The 27508-nt window shown below is 45.6% G+C and overlaps 1 protein-coding gene across 4 annotated transcripts; it reads left to right on the plus strand.

The window, feature by feature from the left end:
* Nucleotides 1–3383: 3383 nt before the first annotated feature.
* MRPL28 (mitochondrial ribosomal protein L28) lies at nucleotides 3384–27092 on the plus strand. 4 transcript variants are annotated; one of them, XM_077275334.1, is made up of 7 exons: nucleotides 3411–3517; nucleotides 5344–5435; nucleotides 19254–19543; nucleotides 21532–21684; nucleotides 25674–25808; nucleotides 26180–26266; nucleotides 26571–26705. In XM_077275334.1, the coding sequence occupies exons 3-7, from the start codon at nucleotides 19256–19258 to the stop codon at nucleotides 26667–26669; spliced, it is 762 nt and encodes a 253-aa protein (XP_077131449.1). In that variant the 5' UTR covers nucleotides 3411–3517; nucleotides 5344–5435; nucleotides 19254–19255; the 3' UTR covers nucleotides 26670–26705. The 4 variants fall into 4 exon arrangements, with proteins under 4 accessions (XP_077131446.1, XP_077131449.1, XP_077131448.1 ...); XM_077275331.1 differs by lacking the exon at nucleotides 5344–5435 and having other exon boundaries at nucleotides 3384–3517; nucleotides 26571–27092; XM_077275333.1 differs by lacking the exon at nucleotides 5344–5435 and having other exon boundaries at nucleotides 3504–3601; nucleotides 26571–27092.
* The last annotated feature ends 416 nt before the right edge of the window (nucleotides 27093–27508 follow it).

Below are 27508 nucleotides of genomic sequence, written 5' to 3' on the forward strand. Positions count from 1 at the left end.
CCATTATACAGTATGGAGCACTGTGTGGCCATTATACAGTATGGAGCATCATGTGCGGCCATTATACAGTATGGAGCATCATGTGTGGCCATTATACAGTATGGAGCACTGTGTGGCCATTATACAGTGTGGAGCATCATGTGTGGCCATTATACAGTATGGAGCACTGTGTGGCCATTATACAGTATGGAGCATCATGTGCGGTCATTATACAGTATGGAGCATCATGTGCGGCCATTATACAGTATGGAGCATCATGTGTGGCCATTATACAGTATGGAGCACTGTGTGGCCATTATACAGTATGGAGCATCATGTGTGGCCATTATACAGTATGGAGCACTGTGTGGCCATTATACAGTATGGAGCATCATGTGCGGCCATTATACAGTATGGAGCATCATGTGCGGTCATTATACAGTATGGAGCATCATGTGCGACCATTATACAGTATGGAGCATCATGTGCGGTCATTATACAGTATGGAGCATCATGTGTGGCCATTATACAGTATGGAGCACTGTGTGGCCATTATACAGTATGGAGCATCATGTGCGGTCATTATACAGTATGGAGCATCATGTGCGGCCATTATACAGTATGGAGCATCATGTGCGGCCATTATACAGTATGGAGCATCATGTGCGGCCATTATACAGTATGGAGCATCATGTGCGGTCATTATACAGTATGGAGCATCATGTGTGGTCATTATACAGTATGGAGCATCATGTGCGGCCATTATACAGTATGGAGCATCATGTGTGGTCATTATACAGTATGGAGCACTGTGTGGCCATTATACAGTATGGAGCATCATGTGCGACCATTATACAGTATGGAGCATCATGTGCGGTCATTATACAGTATGGAGCATCATGTGCGGCCATTATACAGTATGAAGCATCATGTGTGGCCATTATACAGTATGGAGCATCATGTGTGGTCATTATACAGTATGGAGCATCATGTGCGACCATTATACAGTATGGAGCATCATGTGCGGTCATTATACAGTATGGAGCATCATGTGTGGCCATTATACAGTATGGAGCACTGTGTGGCCATTATACAGTATGGAGCATCATGTGTGGCCATTATACAGTATGGAGCACTGTGTGGCCATTATACAGTATGGAGCATCATGTGCGGTCATTATACAGTATGGAGCATCATGTGCGGCCATTATACAGTATGGAGCATCATGTGCGGTCATTATACAGTATGGAGCATCATGTGTGGCCATTATACAGTATGGAGCACTGTGTGGCCATTATACAGTATGGAGCATCATGTGTGGCCATTATACAGTATGGAGCACTGTGTGGCCATTATACAGTATGGAGCATCATGTGCGGTCATTATACAGTATGGAGCATCATGTGCGGCCATTATACAGTATGGAGCATCATGTGCGGCCATTATACAGTATGGAGCATCATGTGCGGCCATTATACAGTATGGAGCATCATGTGCGGTCATTATACAGTATGGAGCATCATGTGTGGTCATTATACAGTATGGAGCATCATGTGCGGCCATTATACAGTATGGAGCATCATGTTTGGTCATTATACAGTATGGAGCATCATGTGCGACCATTATACAGTATGGAGCATCATGTGCGGCCATTATACAGTATGGAGCATCATGTGCGGCCATTATACAGTATGGAGCATCATGTGCGGTCATTATACAGTATGGAGCATCATGTGCGGTCATTATACAGTATGGAGCATCATGTGCGACCATTATACAGTATGGAGCATCATGTGCGGTCATTATACAGTATGGAGCATCATGTGCGGTCATTATACAGTATGGAGCATCATGTGCGGTCATTATACAGTATGGAGCATCATGTGCGGTCATTATACAGTATGGAGCATCATGTGCGACCATTATACAGTATGGAGCATCATGTGCGGTCATTATACAGTATGGAGCATCATGTGTGGCCATTATACAGTATGGAGCACTGTGTGGCCATTATACAGTATGGAGCATCATGTGTGGCCATTATACAGTATGGAGCACTGTGTGGCCATTATACAGTATGGAGCATCATGTGCGGTCATTATACAGTATGGAGCATCATGTGCGGTCATTATACAGTATGGAGCATCATGTGTGGCCATTATACAGTATGGAGCACTGTGTGGCCATTATACAGTATGGAGCATCATGTGTGGCCATTATACAGTATGGAGCACTGTGTGGCCATTATACAGTATGGAGCATCATGTGCGGTCATTATACAGTATGGAGCATCATGTGCGGCCATTATACAGTATGGAGCATCATGTGCGGCCATTATACAGTATGGAGCATCATGTGCGGCCATTATACAGTATGGAGCATCATGTGTGGTCATTATACAGTATGGAGCATCATGTGCGACCATTATACAGCATGGAGCATCATGTGCGACCATTATACAGTATGGAGCATCATGTGCGGTCATTATACAGTATGGAGCATCATGTGCGGCCATTATACAGTATGAAGCATCATGTGTGGCCATTATACAGTATGGAGCATCATGTGTGGTCATTATACAGTATGGAGCATCATGTGCGGCCATTATATAGTATGGAGCACTGTGTAGCCATATTTTTTTGTTTATAATTATTCTTTATGAAACAGTGTGATCAGCAGTGCTAAATGGGTGTGGTTGGAACGCAGATATGGGTGTGACTAGTTATGAATGGGTGTGGTCAGAGGCGTGGCCTAAAATTTGCTGCGGCGCGCGTTGCAAACTTTGTCCCTCTTTCCTGTCTTCAAAAGTTGGGAGGTATGGTAATATATCCCATGTGGTTATTGGGGACGGGGACAACATGGGCCTGTGTGATTTCAAACTGAATTTCAGCCCCAGTCCGTACCTGTCTGTCATCACTAGTAATTAGTCTTCATAGTATTGACAGGGATTACCCCTTTAGGGTGTGGCTCACATCTATGTTCTCTAATTCACCTTATGACATCTGAAATAAAAGCCGCTAGATCTGTGACGTGGGGGTCAATGGGGACCGTCCCTCAGCTTCCATCACGGTCATTTACTAGACTAGTGCAGAGTGCTGGAACACAGGCGCCAATACAGGTAATACAACTGCCACAAACACTTTTCTTTGCAGACAAGAAGCAGACATTATAGCTAGGGTCTGCAGGGTATTTTAGGCTCAAACCCTCATGTGGGGCCATTACCTCCCACCCAGAGGGCAATGTAGGCATCAGGCCCAGAGACATCAGTGTGACAGCGCCGCCTGCTGACTGTACTGTTACACATCATGCAGCACAATTCATTTGCGGCAATTTGCGTCATAGAAAAACATCGGGGAGTCTGAAATGGAGATGTCCATCACCAGTCTCGACCACAAGAGGGCGATAAAAGTCAACATACTGTGACAAACCACGTGATCGCAGCTGTAATGCGGTCATACCATTGCGACAAAAGCGGAAGTGGGGTGCACGTGTTGACTTCCGGGTGTCCTTGGCTTGTCATTAACAGAGCGACGGGCAGGTATGTGATCTCTAATGTGTCTTATTGAAGCCGCGATTGAGCAGCTATCGCGATACTTTCAGTGACCTGTCTGCTCTGTTTTGGGTGAGTGCTTTGAGTTCGTATCAGTATGAGGTTATGGGAGGAATATGCAGCCGTCCTCCTCACATAGCTCAGTGCCGGAGCTGCTGGCTCCTGTAACCCCCGGACCGGGAGGGGGACAGGTATGTGATGGCAACACTGGGCTGGGGAGGGGGACAGGTGGGTGACGTGTAGCCGCCGGGCTGGGGAGGGGGACAGGTGGGCGGCGTGTAACCCCCGGGCTGGGGAGGGGGGCAGGTGGGCGACGTGTAGCCTCCGGGCTGGGGAGGGGGGGCAGGTGGGTGGCGTGTAGCCTCCGTACTGGGGAGGGGGACAGGTGGGTGGCGTGTAACCCCCGGCTGGGGAGGGGGACAGGTGGGTGACGTGTAACCTCTGTGCTGGGGAGGGGGACAGGTGGGCGGCGTGTAGCCTCCGTACTGGGGAGGGGGACAGGTGGGTGACGTGTAGCCTCCGTACTGGGGAGGGGGACAGGTGGGTGGCGTGTAACCCCCGGCTGGGGAGGGGGACAGGTGGGTGACGTGTAACCTCTGTGCTGGGGAGGGGGACAGGTGGGCGGCGTGTAGCCTCCGTACTGGGGAGGGGGACAGGTGGGCGGCGTGTAACCCCCGGGCTGGGGAGGGGGACAGGTGGGTGACGTGTAACCCCCGGGCTGGGGAGGGGGACAGGTGGGTGACGTGTAGCCTCCGTACTGGGGAGGGGGACAGGTGGGTGGCGTGTAACCCCCGGCTGGGGAGGGGGACAGGTGGGTGACGTGTAGCCTCCGTACTGGGGAGGGGGACAGGTGGGTGGCGTGTAACCCCCGGCTGGGGAGGGGGACAGGTGGGTGACGTGTAACCTCTGTGCTGGGGAGGGGGACAGGTGGGCGGCGTGTAACCCCTGGCTGGGGAGGGGGACAGGTGGGTGACGTGTAGCCTCCGTACTGGGGAGGGGGACAGGTGGGCGGCGTGTAACCCCCGGCTGGGGAGGGGGACAGGTGGGTGACGTGTAGCCTCCGTACTGGGGAGGGGGACAGGTGGGCGGCGTGTAACCCCCGGGCTGGGGAGGGGGACAGGTGGGTGACGTGTAGCCTCCGTACTGGGGAGGGGGACAGGTGGGCGGCGTGTAACCCCCGGCTGGGGAGGGAGACAGGTGGGTGACGTGTAGCCTCCGTACTGGGGAGGGGGACAGGTGGGCGGCGTGTAACCCCCGGGCTGGGGAGGGGGACAGGTGGGTGACGTGTAGCCTCCGTACTGGGGAGGGGGACAGGTGGGCGGCGTGTAACCCCCGGCTGGGGAGGGGGACAGGTGGGTGACGTGTAACCCTTGGGCTGGGGAGGGGGACACGTGGGCGGTGTGTAACCCTTGGGCTGGGGAAGGGGACAGGTGGGTGGAGTGTAACCTCAGGTTGTCAGCACCTCTAGAAAATCCTATAAATGGAAGATGATACTACAAGGAATGCTACTTAACTTTTCAACCGAGGGCCGCTGTAAATAGTGATCACGTGATAGGTGATTGATTGCGGATGTCACACTGGCAGAATGGAGAACTTTTATCCCTGAGGGTATTTTGCCTGCTTAAAGTTTATGCATATAGAGGTGTGTGGGTTTGGGGTTTTTTTTTTTTTTTGTATACAGGACTTTTAAAAGAAAAGCACTTCAAGAAATGTTTCTCTTTTTTTGTGGAGTTTTTGACATTTTTTCCATTTCCTGAAGCTAATTTGAAGCATTTTGGCAGAGATTTTTTTTCTCAAACTTGTTTTTTTTGCAGTTTTCTGAGTGGACGGTGGGTAGTTGGCAGTGATTTCCATCATGATCTGCTTCTCAGAAGTGACATGCGCTTTCTTTCCTTCCTTTGACCAGGTGTGTTTCAAAACCTGAAGCAGAAGAAATGCGGTCAAAATATTGAACTTTTTTCCTGGAAAGTAGTTTTCCAATAGAAATTATTAGGACGTGTCTTTCAAGTGGTTTTGAAGCGATTGTACAGGAGTTTTCTGGAGCGGACACGCTTCACAAAGCTTCAGGTGCACTTGGAGTTCTCCTGACTGCAGATCGGTGTGGATCCCTGCTGTCAGAGCTCCACCGATCAACAAGCTATCACCTACTCTATGGATAGGTGATAACTGTTTTCACTGGACAACCCCTTTAACTGCTGCTCAGTTACTATAAATTGCATAATAACAGAAACCCTGATATATTGCCTCAACTACAGACAAAAAAAATAGGAAGCTCACTGTTTCTAGTGCAGAGACTGTGCCTTATGAAGGACTATATGGCGGCACACAGTACCTCTGGCAAATGAGAAACCAGTGCTTGCAGATTTACTAGTTCCTCAGAACTGCTGCTCAATCCTATATTATTTCAATACACTCTTTCGGTGATCACTTCTCTGTTCATACTGCACACACACACACAAATGATACACCTTTGAAAGGTAAACTTGCCCCCTTCAGCAAGAAAATAGCCAAACAAACCACACATCCATGATGTGATCACAAAATACACTTTAACGCCTTTACCCACAAGGGTGGTTTGCATGTTAATGACCGGGCCAATTTTTACAATTTTGACCACTGTCCCTTTATGAGGTTATAACTCTGGAACGCTTCAACGGATCCTGGTGATTCTGACATGGTTTTCTCGTGACATATTGTACTTCATGATAGTGGTAACATTTCCTTGACATTACTTGAGTTTATCTGTGGGAAAAAAAGGAAATTTGGCGAAAATTTCGCAATTTTTCAACTTTGAATTTTTAGGCCCTTAAATCAGAGATATGTCACACAAAATACTTAACAAGTAACATTTCCCACATGTCTATTTTACATCAGCACAATTTTGGAACCAAATTTTTTTTTGTTAGGGAGTTATAAGGGTTAAAAGTTGACCCGCAATTTCTCATTTTTACAACACCATTTTTTTTAGGGACTACATCACATTTGAATTAACTTTGAGGGGTCCATATGATAGAAAATACCCAAGTGTGACACCATTCTAAAAACGACACCCCTCAAGGTGCTCAAAACCACATTCAAGAAGTTTATTAACCCTTCAGGTGTTTCACAGGAACTTTTGGAATGTTTAAAAAAAAAATAAAAAAAAATGAACATTTAACTTTTTTCACAAAAATTTACTTCTGATCCAATTTTTGTTTGTAACAGGAGAAATTGGACCCCAAAAGTTGTTGTACAATTTGTCCTGAGTACGCTGATACCCCATATGTGGGGGTAAACCACTGGGTGCATGGCAGAGCTCGGAAGGGAAGGAGCACCATTTGACTTTTCAATGCAAAATTGGCTGGAATTGAGATGGGACGCCATGTCTCGTTTGGAGAGCCCCTGATATGCCTAAAGAGTGGAAACCTTCCAATTCTAACCCCAACACACCCCTAACCCAACCGTAAACGTAATCCAAACCCTAACCCTAACTTTAGCCCCAACCCTAACTTTAGCCCCAACTCTAACTTTAGCCCTAACCCTAACGGGAAAATGGAAATGAATACATTTTTTTTATTTGATTATTTTTCCCTAACTAAGGCGATGATAAAGGGGGTTTGATTTACTAGTTATAGTGGGTTTTTATGTTTGGCAGCCGTCACACACTAAAAGATGCTGTTTATTGCAAAAAATATTTTTTGCGTTACCACATTCTGAGACCTATAATTTTTCCATGTTTTGGTCCACAGAGTCATGTGAGGTCTTGTTTATTGCGGGACGAGTTGACGTTTTTATTGGTACCATTTTCGGGCACATGACGTTTTTTGATCGCTTTTTATTCCGATTTTTGTTAGGCAGAAAGAACAAAAAACAGCAATTCGTGAAGTTCTTTGGGGGGGGGGGGGGCGTTTATACCATACCGGGGGCGTTTGGTAAAATTGATAAAGCAGTTTTATTCTTTGGGTCAGTATGATGACAGCGATACCTCATTTATATCATTTTTTATGTTTTGGCGCTTATATACAAATAAAAACTATTTTATAGCAAAAATAATTATTTTTGCATTGCTTTATTCTGAGGGCTATAACTTTTTTTATTTTTTCGCTTATCAAGTTGCATGGCGGCTCGTTTTTGCAGGACAAGATGACATTTTCGGCGGTACAATGTTTATTTTTATCCGTCTTTTTGATCGCGTGTTATTCCTCTTTTTGTTCGGCGGTATGATGATAAAGCATTTATTTATTTTTTTTACCTAGTTTTTTTTTTTTTTTTACAGTGTTTACTGAAGGGGTTAACTAGTGGGACAGTTTTATAGGTCGGGTCATTATGGATGCGGCGATACTAAATATGTGTACTTTTATTGTTTGTTTTTTTTATTTACATAAAGAAATGTATTTATTGGAACAATATATTTTTAATTTATTTAGGATGTTTTGTTTTTTTTACACGTAAATATCTTTTTTTTTCTCCTACACCTCATTGGGGGACACAGGACCATGGGTGTTATGCTGCTGCCACTAGGAGTACACTAAGTTAACACATAAAGAATATCTCCTCCCCTGCAGTATACACCCTCCTGCTGGCTCTAAGTGAACCAGTTCTTGCTTAGTGTCTGTAGGAGGCACTTGGGTCTGCTTTCAGACCCCACCATTTTTATTTTCATTTGTATTTTTTATTCTATTTTTCCCTTAACGGAGTGAATGGGGGCGAGGGACCCTTTCTAGGTTCCGATCTCCCCCCGAACCACCAACAGGCAAGTACGTGGAGCGTTCCTCCCGTATCCTTTCCTGCAACGTTGGATGCCAGCCCTAAGCTCACCTTACGGGCGACGGTTCCTTTGCGTTCCGATCTCCCCCCTCCATAGCAGGCAACCACATGGAGTAGCCCTCCATCTACCTCTCCTGGAGCCAGGTGCATAGCCGGACATATTATGTATGGCATCTGTGCAGCCCCAAACTGCATCAGCACTGATATAACGGATGACACAAGGCGGCAGAAGCTCTCCACCCCCTCCCTGACTATGGCGACATTGGATTGAGCACCGGCCCACCGCATCTACTGAGAGTACACTGCGGGGGCCGAGGCGCTGGGGGGTCCTGGTTCCCGGGGTATGGAAGGTCCGCACCTCTAGCAGGGCATAAAGCCCAGGTTCGTGGGTGTTCCGCAGTGTGGTGTTTTCTATGACGGAGCGCCACTCAGGCACTAATAGCGGTCGCGACGCCGCAGGCTTGTAAAATTTAGTCCCCGGCTTTTCCATTCATACAGGCTGGAGTTCTTGGCCACGCCCACCGGCAATTACCGTCACCCATCTTTTCTAGGGCTTCTCGTTCCCTGAGAAGCGCTCTCACAGATCTCGGCGGCCATCTTGGGACACCCACAGCGCTGATCCTGCAGCGCTGCTCCAGCTGTCCTAATCTCTGGACAATCTACAGCCCTCAGGACCATTGCGGACCTTCCCTGGGGACTCAAGACACAGGACCTGGGTAAGCTGCAGATACATAGCTTAACCTTTCCCCTGCTAGTAAGCATTCTCCTCAAGGCTACTATGTCTCAATCAAGGCCTCACAAAAAGTCTGGGAAAACCCACACTGTATTTTTCGCTGTATGTACCTCTTGTAAGGTCTCATTACCCCGGGGTCACAATACTGCATTTTGCACAGCTTGTGAACCAGTGACTGTTCAGGAACCACCTGTTACTGATACCGAACCTAGTGAGCCTGGTCCCCCTGACTGGGCTACCTCCCTTACTTGGTCTATGGCATCCCTGGCAAATGCGTTGGACTTGTTCTGAGACCCCTCCTCTAACCAGGGCACTCTTACGAACGACTCTTCCGATCCTCAAAACCCCTCGTATTCCAGGGGTCGTACCTTGCCAAGTAGCTCTCGCTCTTCCAGGAAAAGGACTCGTGCCATATCCCCATACCATCACCGGGCTTCGGGTTCTGAGAGCTCCATTTCTCGCTCCCCTTCCATTGGGGCTAGCAGAGAACCGGTTTCTGAGGACGATTCTGACATGTCCCTAGATCAGGAATTTCATCATGATCAGGAGACTCTCGACTCTTGAGTCAGTGAATAAGGCTTTGAAACTTGAGGAGGAACCTTTATCTTAAAGGGATCATGCCCTGTCCTTTAAGAGGACCAAGCGAGCTCGCAGAGTGTTCGCCACTCATCCCGAATTTAAGGAAATTGTTGAATGTCACAGGATCCGTCCCGATAAACGATTCACAGGGCAGAAGGCCATGGAATCAAAATATCCCTTTGCCCAGGATCTAAGAAAAGATTGGTCTCAATCTCCCCGGTAGATCCTCTGGTATCTCTCCTGGCTACTAAATCTATTTTATCCTCTTCGGAGGGCGCCTCTATTAAAAACCCAACCGATTGTCAGATCGACAATATGGCGCATTCAGCCTTTGAAGCCTCAGCAGCCGCACTTTTCCCATCTTTTGCTGCTGCTTGGGTGGCTAAGTCTAAGACCCACTGGGCTGAGGTCTTGTCTGCAGCAGTGCTGGATACCGATTTCCCCCTCCCCCCCGGGATACTCAGATAGCCAGAGATGGAGATTTTGTAGTTACCGCGTCCCTGGACGCTGCTAACTGTGCTTCGCAAGCAGCAGCAAACGCCATCACCATCCGGAGGTCCTTATGGCTCAGGGACTGGAGTGCGGATTCGGCTTCCAAAAAGTCATTGACTTCTCCTCCATATCAGAGCGGTCGCCTTTTTGGCGAAAAGCTCGACCAATTAATTTCCGACGCCACTGGAGGGAAGAGTTAATTTCTTCCACAACAGAGACCCTTTCAGCCCTTTCGGAACCAGCAGCAGCAGGCCTGGTCCCGATTTATTTATTTATTTATTTATTTATTTATTTTAAAAGCTTCAACTCAAATTGGTCCTCTACTTCCACATCTTCCGGACCTGGCCGGGCACAACGTAGGGATAGAGGTCCTCAGACCTCTTACAAACCTTCCTGGAGAGGCAGGCCTAGGCAGTCGGGGTCCAGACAATGACTCCCTGCGGTATCCGGAGGACACCCTCAAGGTAGGCGGCCGCCTGCTTTCCTTCAGCGACGCGTGGCTCTCGGTCGTTCACGACGAATGGGTCCGCGACCTAGTGTCCTCCGGATACAAGATAGAATTCTCTTCTCTTCCACCAAATCGTTTTTTCCTGTCTTCTCCTCCCAGGGCAAAGGTATCAGAGTTCTTCCAGGCCATAAGCTCTCTAAAAGAAGGCGGGTTATTATCCCGATTCCTCAAAGCGAAAGGTTTCAAGGTTTTTATTCAAACCTGTTCATTGTTCCGAAGAAGGACGGTACAGTACGGCCCATTTTGGACCTAAAACTGCTGAACAAGTTTTTCAGGGTGCGACGGTTCCGGATGGAATCGCTTCGTTCTGTCATCGCCTCCATGGAAAAAGGCGAGTTCCTGGCGTCCATAGACATTCAGGACGCATACCTCCACATTCCCATTTTACCTTCTCACCAAAGGTTTCTTCGCTTCGCAGTTCAGGAGGATCACTTTCAATTTGCTGCTCTGCCCTTTGACCTCGCCACCGCTCCCAGGGTATTCACCAAGGGCATGGCGGCCGCCGTGGCCATCCTTCATACCCGAGGTGTGGTGCTACCGTATCTAGACGATATCCTCATCAAAGGCCCCTCATTCCGCACCTGCAAGGAGGCCGTGACCATCACAATAGATACTCTTTCTCGCCTGGGTTGGAAGATGAACTTCCAAAAATCTTCCCCAGTACCGGCTCAGCTAATCTCCTTTCTAGGAATGATACTGGATTCGTCCCAGGGGTTGGTAGTTCTTCTCCCGGAAAAGATCTCAGTCTTACAGCGGGAAGCTCAGAAGCTCTCCCAACCTCATACTCTTAGCAGGATGGTAGCAGCTATGGAGGCGGTCCCATTCGCTCAACTACACCTCCGCCCCTTACAACATGCTCTCCTGGCTGTGTGGGACAGGAACGCGTTCTCTCTCGATCGTTGTTTCCTTCTTCCCCAGCGAGTCAGACAGTCTCTCAGGTGGTGAACTTTGAAGTCCTCCCTGAATCAAGGGAAGTCCTTTCTCCCAGTACATTGGCTAGTTGTGACAACAGGTGCCAGTCTTCTGGGCTGGGGAGCAGTGTTCCACCATCACACTGCTCAGGGCCGCTGGTCTCTTCAGGAAGCTCGCCTGCCCATCAACATCCTGGAAATACGGGCAATCAGATTTGCTCTTCTTCAATTCCACCCCTTCCTGACGGGTCGTCCCATCAGGATTCAGTCCGACAATGCCACGGCAGTGGCATACATCAACGGGCAGGGGGGAACACGCAGCAAGGCAGCCATGACGGAGGTAGGCCACATTCTCCATTGGGCCGAGGAAAACCGCTCAATGATCTCAGCGGTTCACATCCCGGGAGTGGAAATTGGGAGGCAGATTTCCTCAGCCGTCAAGGTCTCGACTCAGGAGAGTGGGGTCTCCATCTGGAGATCTTCCACCAGATCTGCTGTCGTTGGGGAACCCCGGACGTGGATCTCATGGCCTCACGGCTAAATTCCAAAGTTCCCAACTTCATAGCTCGGTCCCACAATCCGGCAGCCATCGAGGCAGATGCTCTCGTTCACTAGTGGCATCAGTTCCAGCTTCCGTACATATTTCCCTTGCTGCCGAGAGTCATCAAGAAAATCAGAGCGGAGGGGATACCAGTAATCCTGATTACGCCAGATTGGCCGCGCAGGGCCTGGTACGCCGAACTAGTTCAACTAGTCGCTGACGTCCCCCGGCGATTACCGAATCGCGCAGACCTGTTGTCCCAGGGCCCCATTTACCACCAGAACTCCGAAGCCCTGTGTTTGACAGCATGGCCGTTGAGTCCTGGGTGCTAACACAGGCAGGCTTCTCTCAGAAAGTCATTTCTACCATGATCAGCACTAGAAAGCATACGTCTATGCGTATATATCATCGCATTTGGAAGACCTCATGGTGTAAGGACCGAGGACGCTCTCTTGAATTTTCCATTCCTTCCATCCTCGAATTCCTAGAGTCGGGTTTGGACTTAGGTCTCGCCCTTAGTTCTCTCAAAGGGCAGATTTCAGCCTTGTCAGTCCTGTTCCAATGTAAAATTGCCAACAGATTACAGGTGAAGACGTTCATTCAGGGGGTCTCCCATGTGGTCCCGCCCTATAAGAAGCCGTTGGAACCATGGGATCTTAATTTGGTCCTCGGAGTCTTGCAGGAAGCTCCTTTTGAACCTCTGCAAGACGTTTCCCTGTCTTTTCTATCATGGAAAGTTGCCTTCCTGGTTGCGGTCACGTCCATCTGACGAGTCTCAGAGCTGGCGGCTTTGTCTTGTCAAGTTCCTTTCCTCATTTTTCATCAAGATAAGGTGGCTTTGAGAACATCCCCGTCTTTTATACCGAAAGTTGTCTCATCTTTCCACCTCAATGATGAAAATGTCTTGCCTAATAATAATAATAATAATAATAATAATAATTTTTGTTTATATAGCGCCATCATATACCGCAGCGCTTTACAACTTATAGAGGGGGACTTGTACAGACAATAGACATTACAGCACAACAGAAATCACAGTTCAAAACAGATACCAGTAGTAATGAGGGCCCTGCTCGCAAGCTTACAAACTGTGAGGAAAAGGGGGGACACCGGCACCAGTACATCGCACCGAGGAAGGCTCTTCACACACTGGACTTGGTGAGAGCTCTTAGGAGATGCGTCTCGAGGACGGCGTCCTTCCGCAGGTCAGATGCCCTGTTTGTGCTCCCGGAAGGGCCAAGAAAAGGTCTAGCCGCTTCCAAAGCTACGATAGCTAAGTGGATTCGTTCAGCTATCCAGGAGTCCTACCAAGTTAGAGGTCAACTCCGTCCCAGCAGGGATTAAGGCTCATTCTACTCGGTCAGTGGGTGCATCTTGGGCCATCCGGCACCAGGCGTCAGCAGCACAAGTCTGCAGAGCAGCGACTTGGTCCAGCCTGCATACGTTTACGAAACATTACCATGTCCATTCTCGGGCCTCGGCAGATGCGTCTGTCGGCAGATGCGTCTGTCGGCAGACGAATTTTGCAGGCGGCAGTGCCGCATCTGTAACTTGTGGGTACAATGAGCAATTGCAGTGGATTGTTTCCCACACAGGGACTGCTTTAGGACGTCCCATGGTCCTGTGTCCCCCAATGAGGCGTAGGAGAAATAAGGATTTTTGTGTACTCACCGTAAAATCCTTTTCTCCGAGCCAATCATTGGGGGACACAGCACCCATCCTATTAGCCTATTGGCTTTCGTTTTTTTTTTTCTGTGTTGACTTGGTTTTGACATAGTTCATTCTTGCTAAATGTTAAGCTCCTACTGCTTTGTTACCGAACTGGTTCACTTAGAGCCAGCAGGAGGGTGTATACTGCAGGAGAGGAGCTATTCTTTGTGTCAACTTAGTGTCGTCCTAGTGGCAGCAGCATAACACCCATGGTCCTGTGTCCCCCAATGATTGGCTCGGAGAAAAGGATTTTACGGAGAGTCCACAAAAATCCCTATTTTTTTTTTTTTTTACTTTGTCCCAGGGGGGGACATCACTATATATTGTCAGATCGCTGATCTGACACTTTGCAGTGCACTGTCAGATCAGCGATCTGACAGGCACTGCAGGGAGGCTTCCCGGCGGGCGCCTGCTCTAAGCAGGCGCTTGCAAGCCACCTCCCTGCAGGACCCGGAAGGAGCCCCGGGGCCTGCAGGGAGGAGGACGGATGAGACCCTTGGAGCAGCTTAATTTTCCTGAAATTGCCTGTGCCCCCGACAATCAATGTGCGAAAATTTAGCACCAGCCACCTAGTCTGTTTTAACCGCTTCCCGACCTTTGATGCAGAGTGTGCGTCAAGAAAACCTGTGACGCAGCATATGCGTCATGGTCGGATCGCGCTCCTGCAGGCCGGGTGAAAGGGTTAACTGTAATTTCACCCGACCTGCAGGGACAGGGGGAGTGGTACTTGAGCCCAGGGGGGTGGCTTCGCCCCCCCGTGGCTACGATCGCTCTGATTGGCTGTTGAAAGTGACGTTTCACTTTCTATCAGAGCGATAGTAATATTTCACCAATGAAAGTTGGTGAAATATTACAATCCAGCCATGGCTGATGCTGCAATAGCATCAGCCATGGCTGGAGATCGTGATCTGCCCCCCTCCACCGCCACCGATCTTGTCCCCACAGTCCTCCGTCCTGTAATTGCTATCCTCCGCTCCCCTCCGTCGTCCTGTCCGCTCCCCCCGCAGTCCGATTTCCCCCCCCCCCCCCTCATACTTACCGACCTCCGGTGTCCGTCCGTGTGCTCCATGGGCGCCGCCATCTTCCAAAATGGCGGGCGCATGCGCAGTGCGCCCGCCGAATCGGCCGGCCGGCAGATTCGTTACAGGTACATTTTGATCGCTGTGATAGAACCTATCACAGCGATCAAAATAAAAAAATAATAAACCCCCCCTTTATCACCCCCATAGGTAGGGACAATAATAAAATAAAGAAAATATTTTTTTTTATTTATTTATTTTTTTACACTAGGATTAGGGTTAGGGTTAGAGTTAGGGCTAGGGTTAGAGTTAGGGTTAGGGCTAGGGTTAGGGCTAGAACTAGGGTTAGGGTTAGAATTAGGCTATGTGCACACGGTGCGGATTTGGCTGCGGATCCGCCGCGGATTGGCTGCTGCGGATTCGTAGCAGTTTCCCATCAAGTTTACAGTACCATGCAAACCTATGGCAAACCAAATCCGCTGTGCCCATGGTGCGAAAAATACCGCGCAGAAATGTTGTGCTGTATTTTCCGCAGCATGTCAATTCTTTGTGCGGATTCCGCAGCGTTTTACACCTGTTCCTCAATAGGAATCCGCATGTGAAATCCGCACAAAAAACACTGGAAATCCGCGGTAAATCCGCAGGTAAAACGTAGTGCCTTTTTCCTGCGGATTTTTCAAAAATGGTGGGGAAAAATCTCACACGAATCCGCAACGTGGGCACATAGCCTTAGGGTTAGGGTTGGAATTAGAGTTAGGGTTGGAATTAGTGCTAGGGTTGGAAATAGGGTTAAGATTAGGCTGTGGTTAGGGTTATGGTTAGGGTCAGGGGTGTGTTGGGGATAGGGTTGGGTTAGGGTTGGGATTAGGGGTGGGTTGGGGTTGTGGTTAGGGGTGTGTTGGGGTTAGGGTTGTGATTAGGGTTATGGCTAGAGTTGGGGTTAGGGGTGTGTTGGGGTTAGTGTTGGCGTTAGAATTGAGGGGTTTCCACTGTTTAGGCACATCAGGGGTCTCCAAACGCAACATGGCGCCACCATTGATTCCAGTCAATCTTGTATTCAAAAAGTCAAATGGTGCTCCCTCCCTTCCGAGCACCGACGTGCTCCCAAAATAGTGGTTTACCCCCACATATGGGGTAACAGCATGCTCAGGACAAACTGGGCAACAATTATTGGGGTCCAATTTCTCCTGCTACCCTTGTGAAAATAAAAAATTGCTTGCTAAAACATAATTTTTGAGGAAAGAAAAATTATTTTTTATTTTCACGGCTCAAAAATTGTAAACTTCTGTGAAGCACTTGGGGGTTCAAAGTGCTCACCACATATCTAGATAAGTTCCTTGGGGGGTCTAGTTTCCACAATGGGGTCACTTGTGGGGGGTTTCTACTGTTTAGGCACATCAGGGGCTCTGCAAACGCAACGTGACGCCTGCAGACCATTCCATCAAGTCTGCATTTCAAAAATGACTACTTCCCTTCCGAGCCCCGTCGTGTGCCAAAACAAAGGTTTACCCCCACATATGGGGTATCAGTGTACTCAAGACAAACTGGGCAACAACTATTGGGGTCCAATTTCTCCTGTTACCCTTGTGAAAATAAAAAATTGCTTGCTAAAACATCATTTTTGAGGAAAGAAAAATGATTTTTTATTTTCACAGCTTTGCGTTGTAAACTTCTGTGAAGCACTTGGGGGTTCAAAGTGCTCACCACATATCTAGATAAGTTCCGTTGGGGGTCTTGTTTCCAAAATGGGGTCACTTGTGGGGGGTTTCTACAGTTTAGGCACATCAGGGGCTCTGCAAACGCAACGTGACGCCCGCAGACCATTACATCAAAGTCTGCATTTCAAAAGTCACTACTTCCCTTCCGAGCCCCGACGTGTGCCCAAACAGTTGTTTACCCCCACATATGGGGTATCTGTGTACTCAGGACAAACTGCGCAACAACTTTTGGGGTCCAATTTCTACTGTTACTTTTGTGAAAATAAAAAATTGCGGGCTAAAAAATAATTTTTGAGGAAATAAAAATTATTTTTTATTTTCACGGCTCTGCGTTATAAACTTCTGTGAAGCACTTGAGGGTTTAAAGTGGTCACCGCACATCTATATTAGTTCCATGGGAGGTCTAGTTTCCAAAATGGGATCACAAGTGGGGAAGCTCCAATGTTTAGGCACACAGGGGCTCTCCAAACGCGACATGGTGTCCGCTAACGATTGGAGCTAATTTTTCATTCAAAAAGTCAAATGGCGCTCCTTCCCTTCTGAGCCCTGCCGTGTGCCCAAACAGTGGTTTACCCCCACATGTGAGCTATCAGTGTACTCAGGAGAAGTTTCCCAATAAATTTTAGGATCCATTTTATCATGTTGCCCATGTGAAAATGAACAAATTGAGGCTAAAATACATTTTTTGTGAAAAAAAAAAAAAAAAAAAAGTCCTTTTTCTTTTTAAGGATCAATTTGTGAAGCACCTTGGGGTTCAAAGTGCTAACTATGCATCTAGATAAGTTCCTTGTGGGGTCTAGTTTCCAAAATGGGGTCACTTGTGGGGGAGCTCCAATGCTTAGGCACACAGGGGCTCTCCAAACGTGACATGGTGTCCGCTAACGATTGGAGCTAATTTTTCATTCAAAAGTCAAATGGTGCTCCTTCCTTTCCGAGCCTTGCCGTGTGCACAAACAGTGGTTTGTGACCACATATGAGGCATCGGTGTACTCAGGAGAAATTGCCCAACAAATTTTAGGATCCATTTCATCCTGTTGCCCATGTAAAAATGAAACAATTGAGGCTAAAAGAAATTTTTTGTGAAAAAAAAAAAAAAAAGTCCTTTTTCTTTTTAAGGATCAATTTGTGAAGCACCTGGGGGTTTAAAGTGCTCACTATGCATCTAGGTAAGCTCCTTGGGGGGTCTAGTTTCCAAAATGGGGTTACTTGTGGGGAGCTCCAATGTTTAGGCACACAGGGGCTCTCCAAACGCGACATGGTGTCCGCTAAAGATTGGAGCCAATTTTTCATTGAAAAAGTCAAATGGCGCTCCTTCCCTTCCGAGCCCTGTCGTGCGCCCAAACAGTGGTTCCCCCCCACATATGGGGTATCAGCGTACTCAGGACAAATTGTACAATAACTTTTGGGGTCCAGTTTCTTTTTTTACCCTTGGGAAAATAAAAAAATTGTTGCTAAAACATCATTTTTGTGACTAAAAAGTTAAATGTTCATTTTTTCCTTCCATGTTGCTTCTGCTGCTGTGAAGCACCTGAAGGGTTAATAAACTTCTTGAATGTGGTTTTGAGCACCTTGAGGGGTGCAGTTTTTAGAATGGTGTCACTTTTGGGTATTTTCAGCCATATAGACCCCTCAAACTGAGTTCAAATGTGAGGTGGTCCCTAAAAAAAATGGTTTTGTAAATTTCGTTGTAAAAATGAGAAATCGCTGGTCAAATTTTAACCCTTATAACTTCCTAGCAAAAAAAAACTGTTTCCAAAATTGTGCTGATGTAAAGTAGACATGTGGGAAATGTTATTTATTAACTATTTTGTGTCACATAACTCTCTCATTTAACAGAATAAAAATTCAAAATTTGAAAATTGCGAAATTTTCAAAATTTTAGCCAAATTTCCATTTTTTTCACAAATAAATGCAAAAATTATCGACCTAAATTTACCACTAACGTGAAGCCCAATATGTCACGAAAAAACAATCTCAGAACCGCTAGGATCCGTTGAAGCGTTCCTGAGTTATTACCTCATAAAGGGACACTGGTCAGAATTTCAAAAAACGGCCAGGTCATTAAGGTCAAAATAGGCTGGGTCATGAAGGGGTTAAAGAGATGTTAGGTCGTAAGAGGAACTCTAATTAGGAATAATTTCCCAAGGGAAAAAATATTTTACTAGTTAGTTCAAGTTGATGGAGTATCACATGGGAATGTAACACGCTCCAATTGACACTCAATTTGGGCACATTTTTTCCCAGTGTAAAATGGGCACAGCATCAAAGTGGTGTAAAATATATAATAGACTTACCGGTAGTATCCTTTTAAATAAAGAATGTGAAGCACATAAGTCATCCAGTAAAGATAAGTTATTACCTAGCCATAGAGTAGCTGATAACTTGTAGTTTAGTAGGGGTCCACCCACTTGTACCTGTACAGTCAGCAGATCAGGGCAATTTTATCCATGCTGTTCCCATTTAGCATGCAGTCATGCTCGACTGCTGTTCTAACCATTCCCAGTGGGGCTGCCGAGCAATGCGCTCAACTTTTACTATCAGCCCCATAGAGAGAGAATAGAGTGGTGATGGACATGTTCACAGAAAATCCATTTTAACCCTGGGTAAGGAGGATAAAAGTGCCCTGTTCTGCTTATTGGTGTGGATCGCAGCATTCAAACAACCACCAATTGCCTATTCTGTGGATAGGCGATGACTTGCCTTCACTGGAAAACCCCTTTCAGATTCCAAAAGTAACTTGATTCTCTCTTTTCTTCGTGTCCTCCAGTGATGCCTCTTCACAAGCATCCACCTGCCATCTGGAAATCCCTAAAGCTGAAGGAAGGTATTTATGCTCGCCTGCCTGCACATTACCTGAAGGCTCTGAATGACACAGAGAAGCCCACTCCAGTACATTGGAGGCCACATGGGTTAAAGTATAGACTAAACCCCAAGACAGGACAGCGAGAACGTGTTCAGGACGTCCCAGTGCTGCCCTACTTTCCTCCTGAGGCTGATGAAGGACTTTGGGGTGGAGAAGGCTGGATTTCAGGCTTTCAATATTCCAATAATGATAAGGTAAAACATTGCATGGTCACTACACCCATGTTGTCATCCATAACCTGATATATCTATTAAAAGCAATTATACAACCAAGTTTAACTATTAAAGATATAGATGTGTTCTTAGTGGGTGAAAACTATCTCTATCCAGTGTGGAGATCTGCTAAAGCTGTCCATACACAAGGCAGTAAGCTGATGGTTGAATGAATGATCATCTAGTAAACCATTGGAATGTGAATCACCACTGATTTATTTTCAGATATTAAAACTATCATTAAACGATTGTTTGGGATTAAATTGTCCATTTAGATTAACTTTAGAAAGAGGAGATGGTCTCATCCTGACCATTATTACATGGTTCCTAATTCATTTAAATGTCTGCCAGGTAATCCTGCATTTACCTTATAACATTGAGAGGGACATGTAAGATAATCTAATGGCTGGAGTAACTTGTTTTAGGCTAAGTGCACATGTTGCAGAATTGCCGCGGAAATTTCTGCGGCAATTCCGCAACTCCCTGCCGTGGGTATAACGCATGCAGAATTGGCATGCGTATTCCCGCTAAACACTAGCGTTTTGCAAGCGTAATTAACTTTCAGAATGCTAGCGGTTTTCCAAGCGATATGTAGCATCGCTTGGAAAACTGACAGGTTGGTCATACTTGTCAAACATAGTGTTTGACAAGTGACCAACTCTTTACTATTGATGCTGCCTATGCAGTATCCATAGTTAAAAGATAAAATGTTAAAAATAATTTAAAAAAAAAATTAAAAAAAATCGTGATATTCTCACCTTCCGGCGTCCCCCGCAGCCTTGCCCCTCCTCAAGATGCTCCCGTTCCCAGTAATACCTCACGGCAATGACCCCAGATGATGTAGCATCACGTGAGACCGCTACGTCATCACAGGTGATTTTCGGAAGGCATTACTGGGAACGGGAGCATCGCGAGGAGCGGGAAGGCTTCCGGGGCCGCCGGAAGGTGAGAATATCACGATTTATTATTTTTATTTTATTTTATTTTTTTAACAATTATATGGTTCCCAGGGTTTGGAGGAGAGTCTCCTCTCCTCCACCCTGGGTACCAACCGCACATGATCCACTTACTTCCCGCCTGGTGGGCATAGCCACATGCGGGAAGTAAGCGGATCAATGTATTCCTATGTGTGCGGAATCCCCGCAATTCCGCACAAAGAATGAACATGCTGCATTTTTTTCCAGAATTCGATTCTACCGCAGAAAAAAAAAAAGCAGCATGTGCAGGAAAAAATGCAGAATGCATTAAAAATGATGGGTTGCTTATGTAAGCATTTTTTTTAGCGTTTTTTTTCGGCGGAAAACGGCTAAAAATCCTGAACATGTGCACACAGCCTTATGTTGTGGTGAGACAACATCTTTAACCACTTCTCGACGTGATTTGTATGAACATCACGAGTTGGGTGTTCTTGGTTCTGAAGATTAGCCTTCTCAATATACAGTGGGTGCTGGCTCTGTTAAAGCTCACACCCATAACCTAATGCTGATCATGACATGGTCCATAGTGAAAACACTGTCCACATTGTCACACAGAGGAGAGGTCTTCTGTCACTTACCATTCCCCTGGAGTCAGATAGCTTGGTATTCCTTGTTCAGAAGATAATAACTATAATGCTGAGCATTGTAGTGTTTTGTGCCAGCAATCATGTCCCCGTCTGAAATTGCTGGTTTTTCCCAAATCTTCCCCACGTGTACATTATAGCCTTAATTAAATGATGGCATTCACAATTGCAACCTTACCAGCAAAAAAAGAATCCCTCATATAGTCGTAGTGATGGAAAAATAAGTTATTGTTGCTTGAAGACATGCAAATGAAATATTGACCTGGAGAGAAGGGGTTAAACAATGATCAATTACGAGGACAGATATTTAGAAAGATTCCGCAAAGGTTATAAAGTCTAGAGTGAGGAGAGGACACGTGGCACAATAGTAATGTTTCCCTTTCTCTCCTTTTGGTTCCCTATTTTATAGCTTTCTACCAGAGTGAGGAGACTTTGGAGGCCTCAGCTATTTGCCTGGCAGCTGCACAGTGAGATTCTGGACAAAACATTTCCCATTACTGTTACAATGAGGACTCTGGACCTTATCGATGCAGCTTATGGTTTTGATTTTTATATCCTGAAGGTAATTAACAATGCTGAGTAACTGCTTATGATATGCTGTGTTCACACTTCTATCTGAGGAATATATATTTATATATATAGATATAGATATATAGATATATACAGTCTAAGGGGTACTTCCGTCTTTCTGTTGTCAACTTCCGTCACGGAAATCCCGCGTCGCTGATTGGTCTCGCCAGCTGCCTGTCATGGCTGCCGCGACCAATCAGCGACGGCTACAGTCCGATTAGTCCCTCCCTACTCCCCTGCAGTCCGTGCCCGGCGCCCACATACTCCCCTCCAGTCACCGCAAACACGGAGTTAATGCCAGCGGTAACGGACCGCGTTATGCCGCGGGTAATGCACTCCGTTATCGCTGCTATTAACCCTGTGTGTCCCCAACTTTTTACTATTGATGCTGCCTATGCAGTAAAAAGATGTAGTGTTAAAAATATTTTAAAAAAACAAATAAACATGCTATTCTCACCCTCCGAAGTCCGCCCAGGCGCGCTTGGCTGCCGCCATCTTCCGTTCCCAGAGATGCATTGCGAAATTACCCAGAAGACTTAGCGGTCTCGCGAGACCGCTAAGTCGTGGGTAATTTTGCAATGCATCCTGGGAATGGAAGATGACGGCAGCCACGCGCACATTGCCAGAGCTTCGCTGGATCCCGGCGGGTGAGTATATAACCATTTTTTTTTTTTTATTGTAATTATTTTTTTTAATAGGGATATGGTGCCCACACTGCTGTATACTACGTGGGCTGTTATATACTGCGTGGCTGCTATATACTACGTGGCCAGTGTTAGATACTATGTGGGCTGTGTTTTGTACTGCGTGGCCTGTGTTACATACTACGTCGCCTGTGTTATATACTGCGTGGCTGCTATATAATGCGTGGGCTGTGTTATATACTGTTTGGGCTGTGTTATATACTGCATGGCCACTGTTATATATTGCGTGGCCTGTATTAACGCATCGGGTATTCTACAGTATGTATGTATGTATATAGCAGCCACATAGTATATAGCAGAGGCCACATACTGTTTGTCTGCTATATACTACATGGCTCCCACATACTACGTGGCCTGTGCTATACACTATGTGGCTGCTATATACAGCATATACATACATATTCTAGAATACCCGATGTGGTAGAATCGAGCCACCATCTAGTGTGTGTGTGTGTGTGTGTGTATGTATGTGTGTGTACACCACCTTATTCAAAGTAGCAAGCAGGAGACTTTTGTTTTTTTGTCTTATAATATTATATATTATAGCAGTAGTTATTATCTGCACAGTGCAAGTATTAAAATACTGATCGCTGGCTTCTTCCATTCCCAGCACCATTCTGGTCCTCTTATGCACCACGTGACCACTGTTCTGACACAGCATCTTGTGTGGACCAGAAGTCACTTTCTCATTGTAAGTGTGAGGAGCTTGATGTGAATCTTATAGACTTGCAATAAGAAAGGGACTTTAGAGCCACATTAAAAGGTGCTGGGTAATCAGAACTGGGGTACGGAAGAGGACTTGAGTGACACAGGGAACAGAAAAGGGTAAGCATTTTAATACATGGCTAAGGAGATAAATAATAAAGAAAAATCACTTTGCAGAGCTACTTTAACCCCTTCTTTATGGGCAGCACGGTGGCTCACTGGTTACCACTGCAGCGTTGCAACGCTGGGGTCTTGGGTTCAAATCCCACCAAAGACAACATCTGCAAGGAGTTTGTATGTTTTCCCCGTGTTTGTGTGGGTTTCCTCTGGGTTCTCCGATTTCCTCCCAAGTTCCAAGACATACTGATAGGGAATCTAGATTTTGTGACCCAATAGGGTATAGTGATGATGATCTCTAAAGCACTGCGGAATATGATGGGTATATAAGCAATGCATAATAAATAATAACTGGGAACATTTTGCATAACTTTTTGGATCACATTTATCCTGCTCTCTATGCTGATCACTTCAATCGGGGTTTCCATTTAAATCTCCAGATTATGGGATTCAGATGAAACCCAGAGGGATCCATTCACTGTAATGAGGCAGCAGAGTTACTCTAGACTCAGTCTGGGTTCTGTTCAGTGGTTTCCTTCTTTTCAGAGGTGAACAAAACTGTGGCTGACGGCACTTTTATGCATGCCTAAAAAGACGGGACAGACTGCGTCCAGTGTCTCCATCTGCCTCATTATAGGGAATCTTCCATTAGGGATTCTGTTTGAATCACATATTTCAGAGATTTACATGAAATCGGCGATGTAAGCGTGGAGCGCAGGTCCTATCATGTCCATAGTGCCTCCATCTGCCTCATTATAGGGAATCTTCCAACAACGGTTCAGTCTGAATCACGTATTTCAGAGATTTACACGAAAACCCCAATGTAAGCGCAGAGCACGGGATAAATGTGCGCCGAGCCTTACTTCGATCTTTGGGAGGCAGAATGAACATGTCAACAGCAGGTCAGGAATTGCTTTTATTTATTTTTTATGCCGTTCCTCTTGCAGTATAAGTGATTAGACAACTTTATTCTCCAGGTTTAAATTGCTTTTGTATGTTTGGCTGCTGTTGCACTAAAAGACGCTTTTTTTTGCAAACTAGCTTTGGCATCGCCATATTTTGAGAGATATACTTTTTCCAGATTTTTGCTGACTGTCATTTTACACAATAAACTATTTTATAAAAGACAAAAATTTAGAATAAAGCAAAGCAAAAATGTGAGCTACAAATTTTATTTTTCCACTGATGGAGCTGTATGGCTTCTTTGTTTTTCGCGGGACAAGACAATGTTTTTAGAGATGCTGTTTTTATTTGCATTCAACTTTTTTTTTTCTTTTCTTTTTTTTTTTTACAGTATTCACTGAAGGGGTTAACTAGTGCGACAGTTCTGTAGATCAGGTCGTTCCTGGCTAGGCAATACTTCTTGTCTTTTTACATAAATATACCTATTTATTGGTATAATATTTTTTTAATTGTTTCTTTTAATTGTATTATTATTTTAACTTAATCCCTCTATGGGATTTTAATTTGCCATGATGACCATTGGGCCCTTGATGGGAGAGGGAGCCCTTTCCTTCTCCCCACCTCCTAAATGTTGTGATCAGTAAGATACATAACCTGCTGTTTTCTCCTATGTCATGCTCAGGGATTCCAAGTAATAATCTTAAAGTGAACCTGTCACCAGGTTTGGCCAATATAAGATACGGCCACCGCTTTTCAGGGCTGATATACAGCATTCAATAATGCTATAGATAAGCCCCTTATCTGACCTGAAAGATAAGAATAATACATTTTATTATACTCCCCTGCAGGGCGGTCCGGTCCGATGGGTCTCGCAGGTCCAGGTCCGGTGCCTCCCATCTTCTTATGGTCGCCGCCCTCCTGCTTCTTCATGGCTCCCCGGCATCATTTGCCTGCGCAGGCGTACTTATCTTCCCTGTTGAAGGCAGACCAAAGTACTGCAGTGCGCAGGCCCTGGCCCTCTGACCTTTCCCAGCCCCTGCGTGCTGCAGTACTTTGCTCTCAACAGGGCAGAGAAGTGCACCTGTGCAGGAGTTCGATGCCGGGGAGCCATGAAGCAAGCAGGAGGGCGGCGATCATAAGAAGATGAGAGGCGCCGGACCTGCGACACCCATCGGACCGGGACCGTGCTGCAGGTGAGTATAATAAAACTTATTTTTCTTATCTTTCAGGTCGGATCGGGGGCTTATATACAGTATTATAGAATGCTGCAGATAAGCCCTGAAAGGCGGTGGACGCATCTTATAGCTGCCAAACCTGGTGACAGGGTCCCTTTAACCTATGTACAGGATGGAAATTCAAGATTCATTACACATAACTGGAATGGAATTGGAAAGTTGTAACTTGTTTCATTCCCCTAGTGCATTATTACAGCTGTCTATCAGGATTTTAACCATTGACCAAATTAGCAGATTTTAAACCTAGAATTGGGTTAATGACATAAACGTGATATATTCATGGTAAATGTACTACTATTAATATCCACCTCTTATAGACCCCCCAGAGGGATCTACACTCAAAACTGGGAATGGAATTTAAAAGGGCAATGCTGATGCGCCTGGCAAAGAAAGATCCAAGTCTTCACCCTGATGACCCAGTAAAGAGGGATCAGATTTATAACAAGTACAAGGTAGGCGTTCTACTTCTTGAAATGATGAGATATATACAGGATTTTTGTGTCTGCTCTTCAGGGTTTCAGCCTAGAGCCACTTGGCCTGATTTGGTTTTGCTGTAGCATAAAAAAGCTCTGTTGGGTAAGTGAACGGGTATATATTGGAGGAGATTTATAACCAGTGTGGGAAAAGTGACCATTCACCAATAATTGGTGGTTCTGGGGGATACGTGCACTTTTCCGCATGTGTTATAAATCTCCTCTATTGTACATTGTTGATCTCATTCTATAACCTAAAGTAAAATGTAAATATACCATTGGAGTCAACACTGTGTGGAGTCGTTCATTATTACATCTGTTCTTCATTATTACATCTGTTCTCCTACCAGAAATTTGAGATCCCACTGGAGGAAGCTGAGTGGGTTGGTTTAACCTTAGAAGAAGCTGTAGAAAAACAAAGGCTCTTAGAAAAGAAGGTACGTATTCACAAGAAGATGGGTATGTACTATGTATCTGCACAAGGCATGTGTTCCTTGACTTCTGGCCAGTGTTCTCTAGTATTTTGGCAGAGCTTATCCTTTATCACTTTGTAGAATTAGGATTTCCATTCTACACACTGGATACAATTCTAAAAAAGAAAATAAGGCCACGTTCATACGGAAATGTGCAGAAGTGCCTGCAATATAACACTGTATAACTGGTAATGTGGTCCCATACAAACGCTTCTACATTGTGTTAATATTAATTTTTTTTTTTTTTTTTTTTTTTTTAATCTATTAGGACCCAACTCCTATATTTAAAATTGCTGTAGAAGAGCTCATCCACAAACTTACAGCTCAGAAACTAGAAGATTCAGCAAACACACAGATCAAATCCTAAAAATCAATTAATGGGGGTCACTAAACCTGAACTTTACCATGAAGCTATCCTTATTATTATTTTTTTAGACACCTTTTAGAGTGGAAAACCCCTTGGGAAGTCCAGAACAATGTCTGCCACCATGATCACCACTTTGGGACTTGTCTTCAGTGCTGAGCACTTGAATAAACATCTATATTCTGAAGTGTGGTTTCTATCATCCGTTCTGTTGACTACTGTAAGTTTAGAATTCTTCTATGATCGTATTGCTTAATATTATCCCAGCACGAACTACAAGTAATAAAGTAGCCAACTGACCATGGAGCCTGAGGCTGGTTTTTCTTTTTTTTTTTTTTTTCTCCTCCGATGTCATTTTCTCCACATTTAATTATGTTATTGATGTATGTTTAATTTAAATAAATCAATAAAATATCTTTTGACAAATGTGACTTTTTGTTACATATATTTACAATCCATTTTCCTGCTGAAGGGTACAGTATGTACACACGTTGTTTGCTGCAGACATTTCTGGTGCAAACACTGATGTGTTGGCAGGAAAAAAGTAGCATAAAATGCAAGTGTTTTTAAAAAAGCATGCTTTTTTTTTTTTCTTCTTCTCCCTTCATTAACCCCTTAACTGGGGGGGTGCTTTTTTTTGGATTTGCATTTTCGTTTTTCGCTCCTCTCCTTCCCAGAGCCATAACTTTTTTACTTTTCAATTAATATGGCCATGTGAGGGCTTATTTTTTGCGGGACAAGTTGTACTTTTGAACGACACCCTTGGTTTTTACCATGTTGTGTACTAGAAAACTGGAAAAAAAATTCCAAATGTGGTGAAGTTGCAAAAAAAAAAAAAAAAA

The sequence above is a fragment of the Ranitomeya variabilis genome, chromosome 7 (genome assembly GCF_051348905.1).
Source record: "Ranitomeya variabilis isolate aRanVar5 chromosome 7, aRanVar5.hap1, whole genome shotgun sequence".
NCBI classification, from domain to species: Eukaryota; Metazoa; Chordata; class Amphibia; order Anura; family Dendrobatidae; genus Ranitomeya; species Ranitomeya variabilis.

Excerpts from the sequence above, each read along its gene's own strand:
- MRPL28 (XM_077275331.1), top strand. The coding sequence starts at position 19,256 with ATGCCTCTTCACAAGCATCCACCTGCCATCTGGAAATCCCTAAAGCTG. Across the intron at positions 19,544-21,531 it reads AATATTCCAATAATGATAAG|CTTTCTACCAGAGTGAGGAG; the intron begins GTAAAACATTGC and ends CCTATTTTATAG. Across the intron at positions 26,267-26,570 it reads AAAGGCTCTTAGAAAAGAAG|GACCCAACTCCTATATTTAA; the intron begins GTACGTATTCAC and ends TTAATCTATTAG.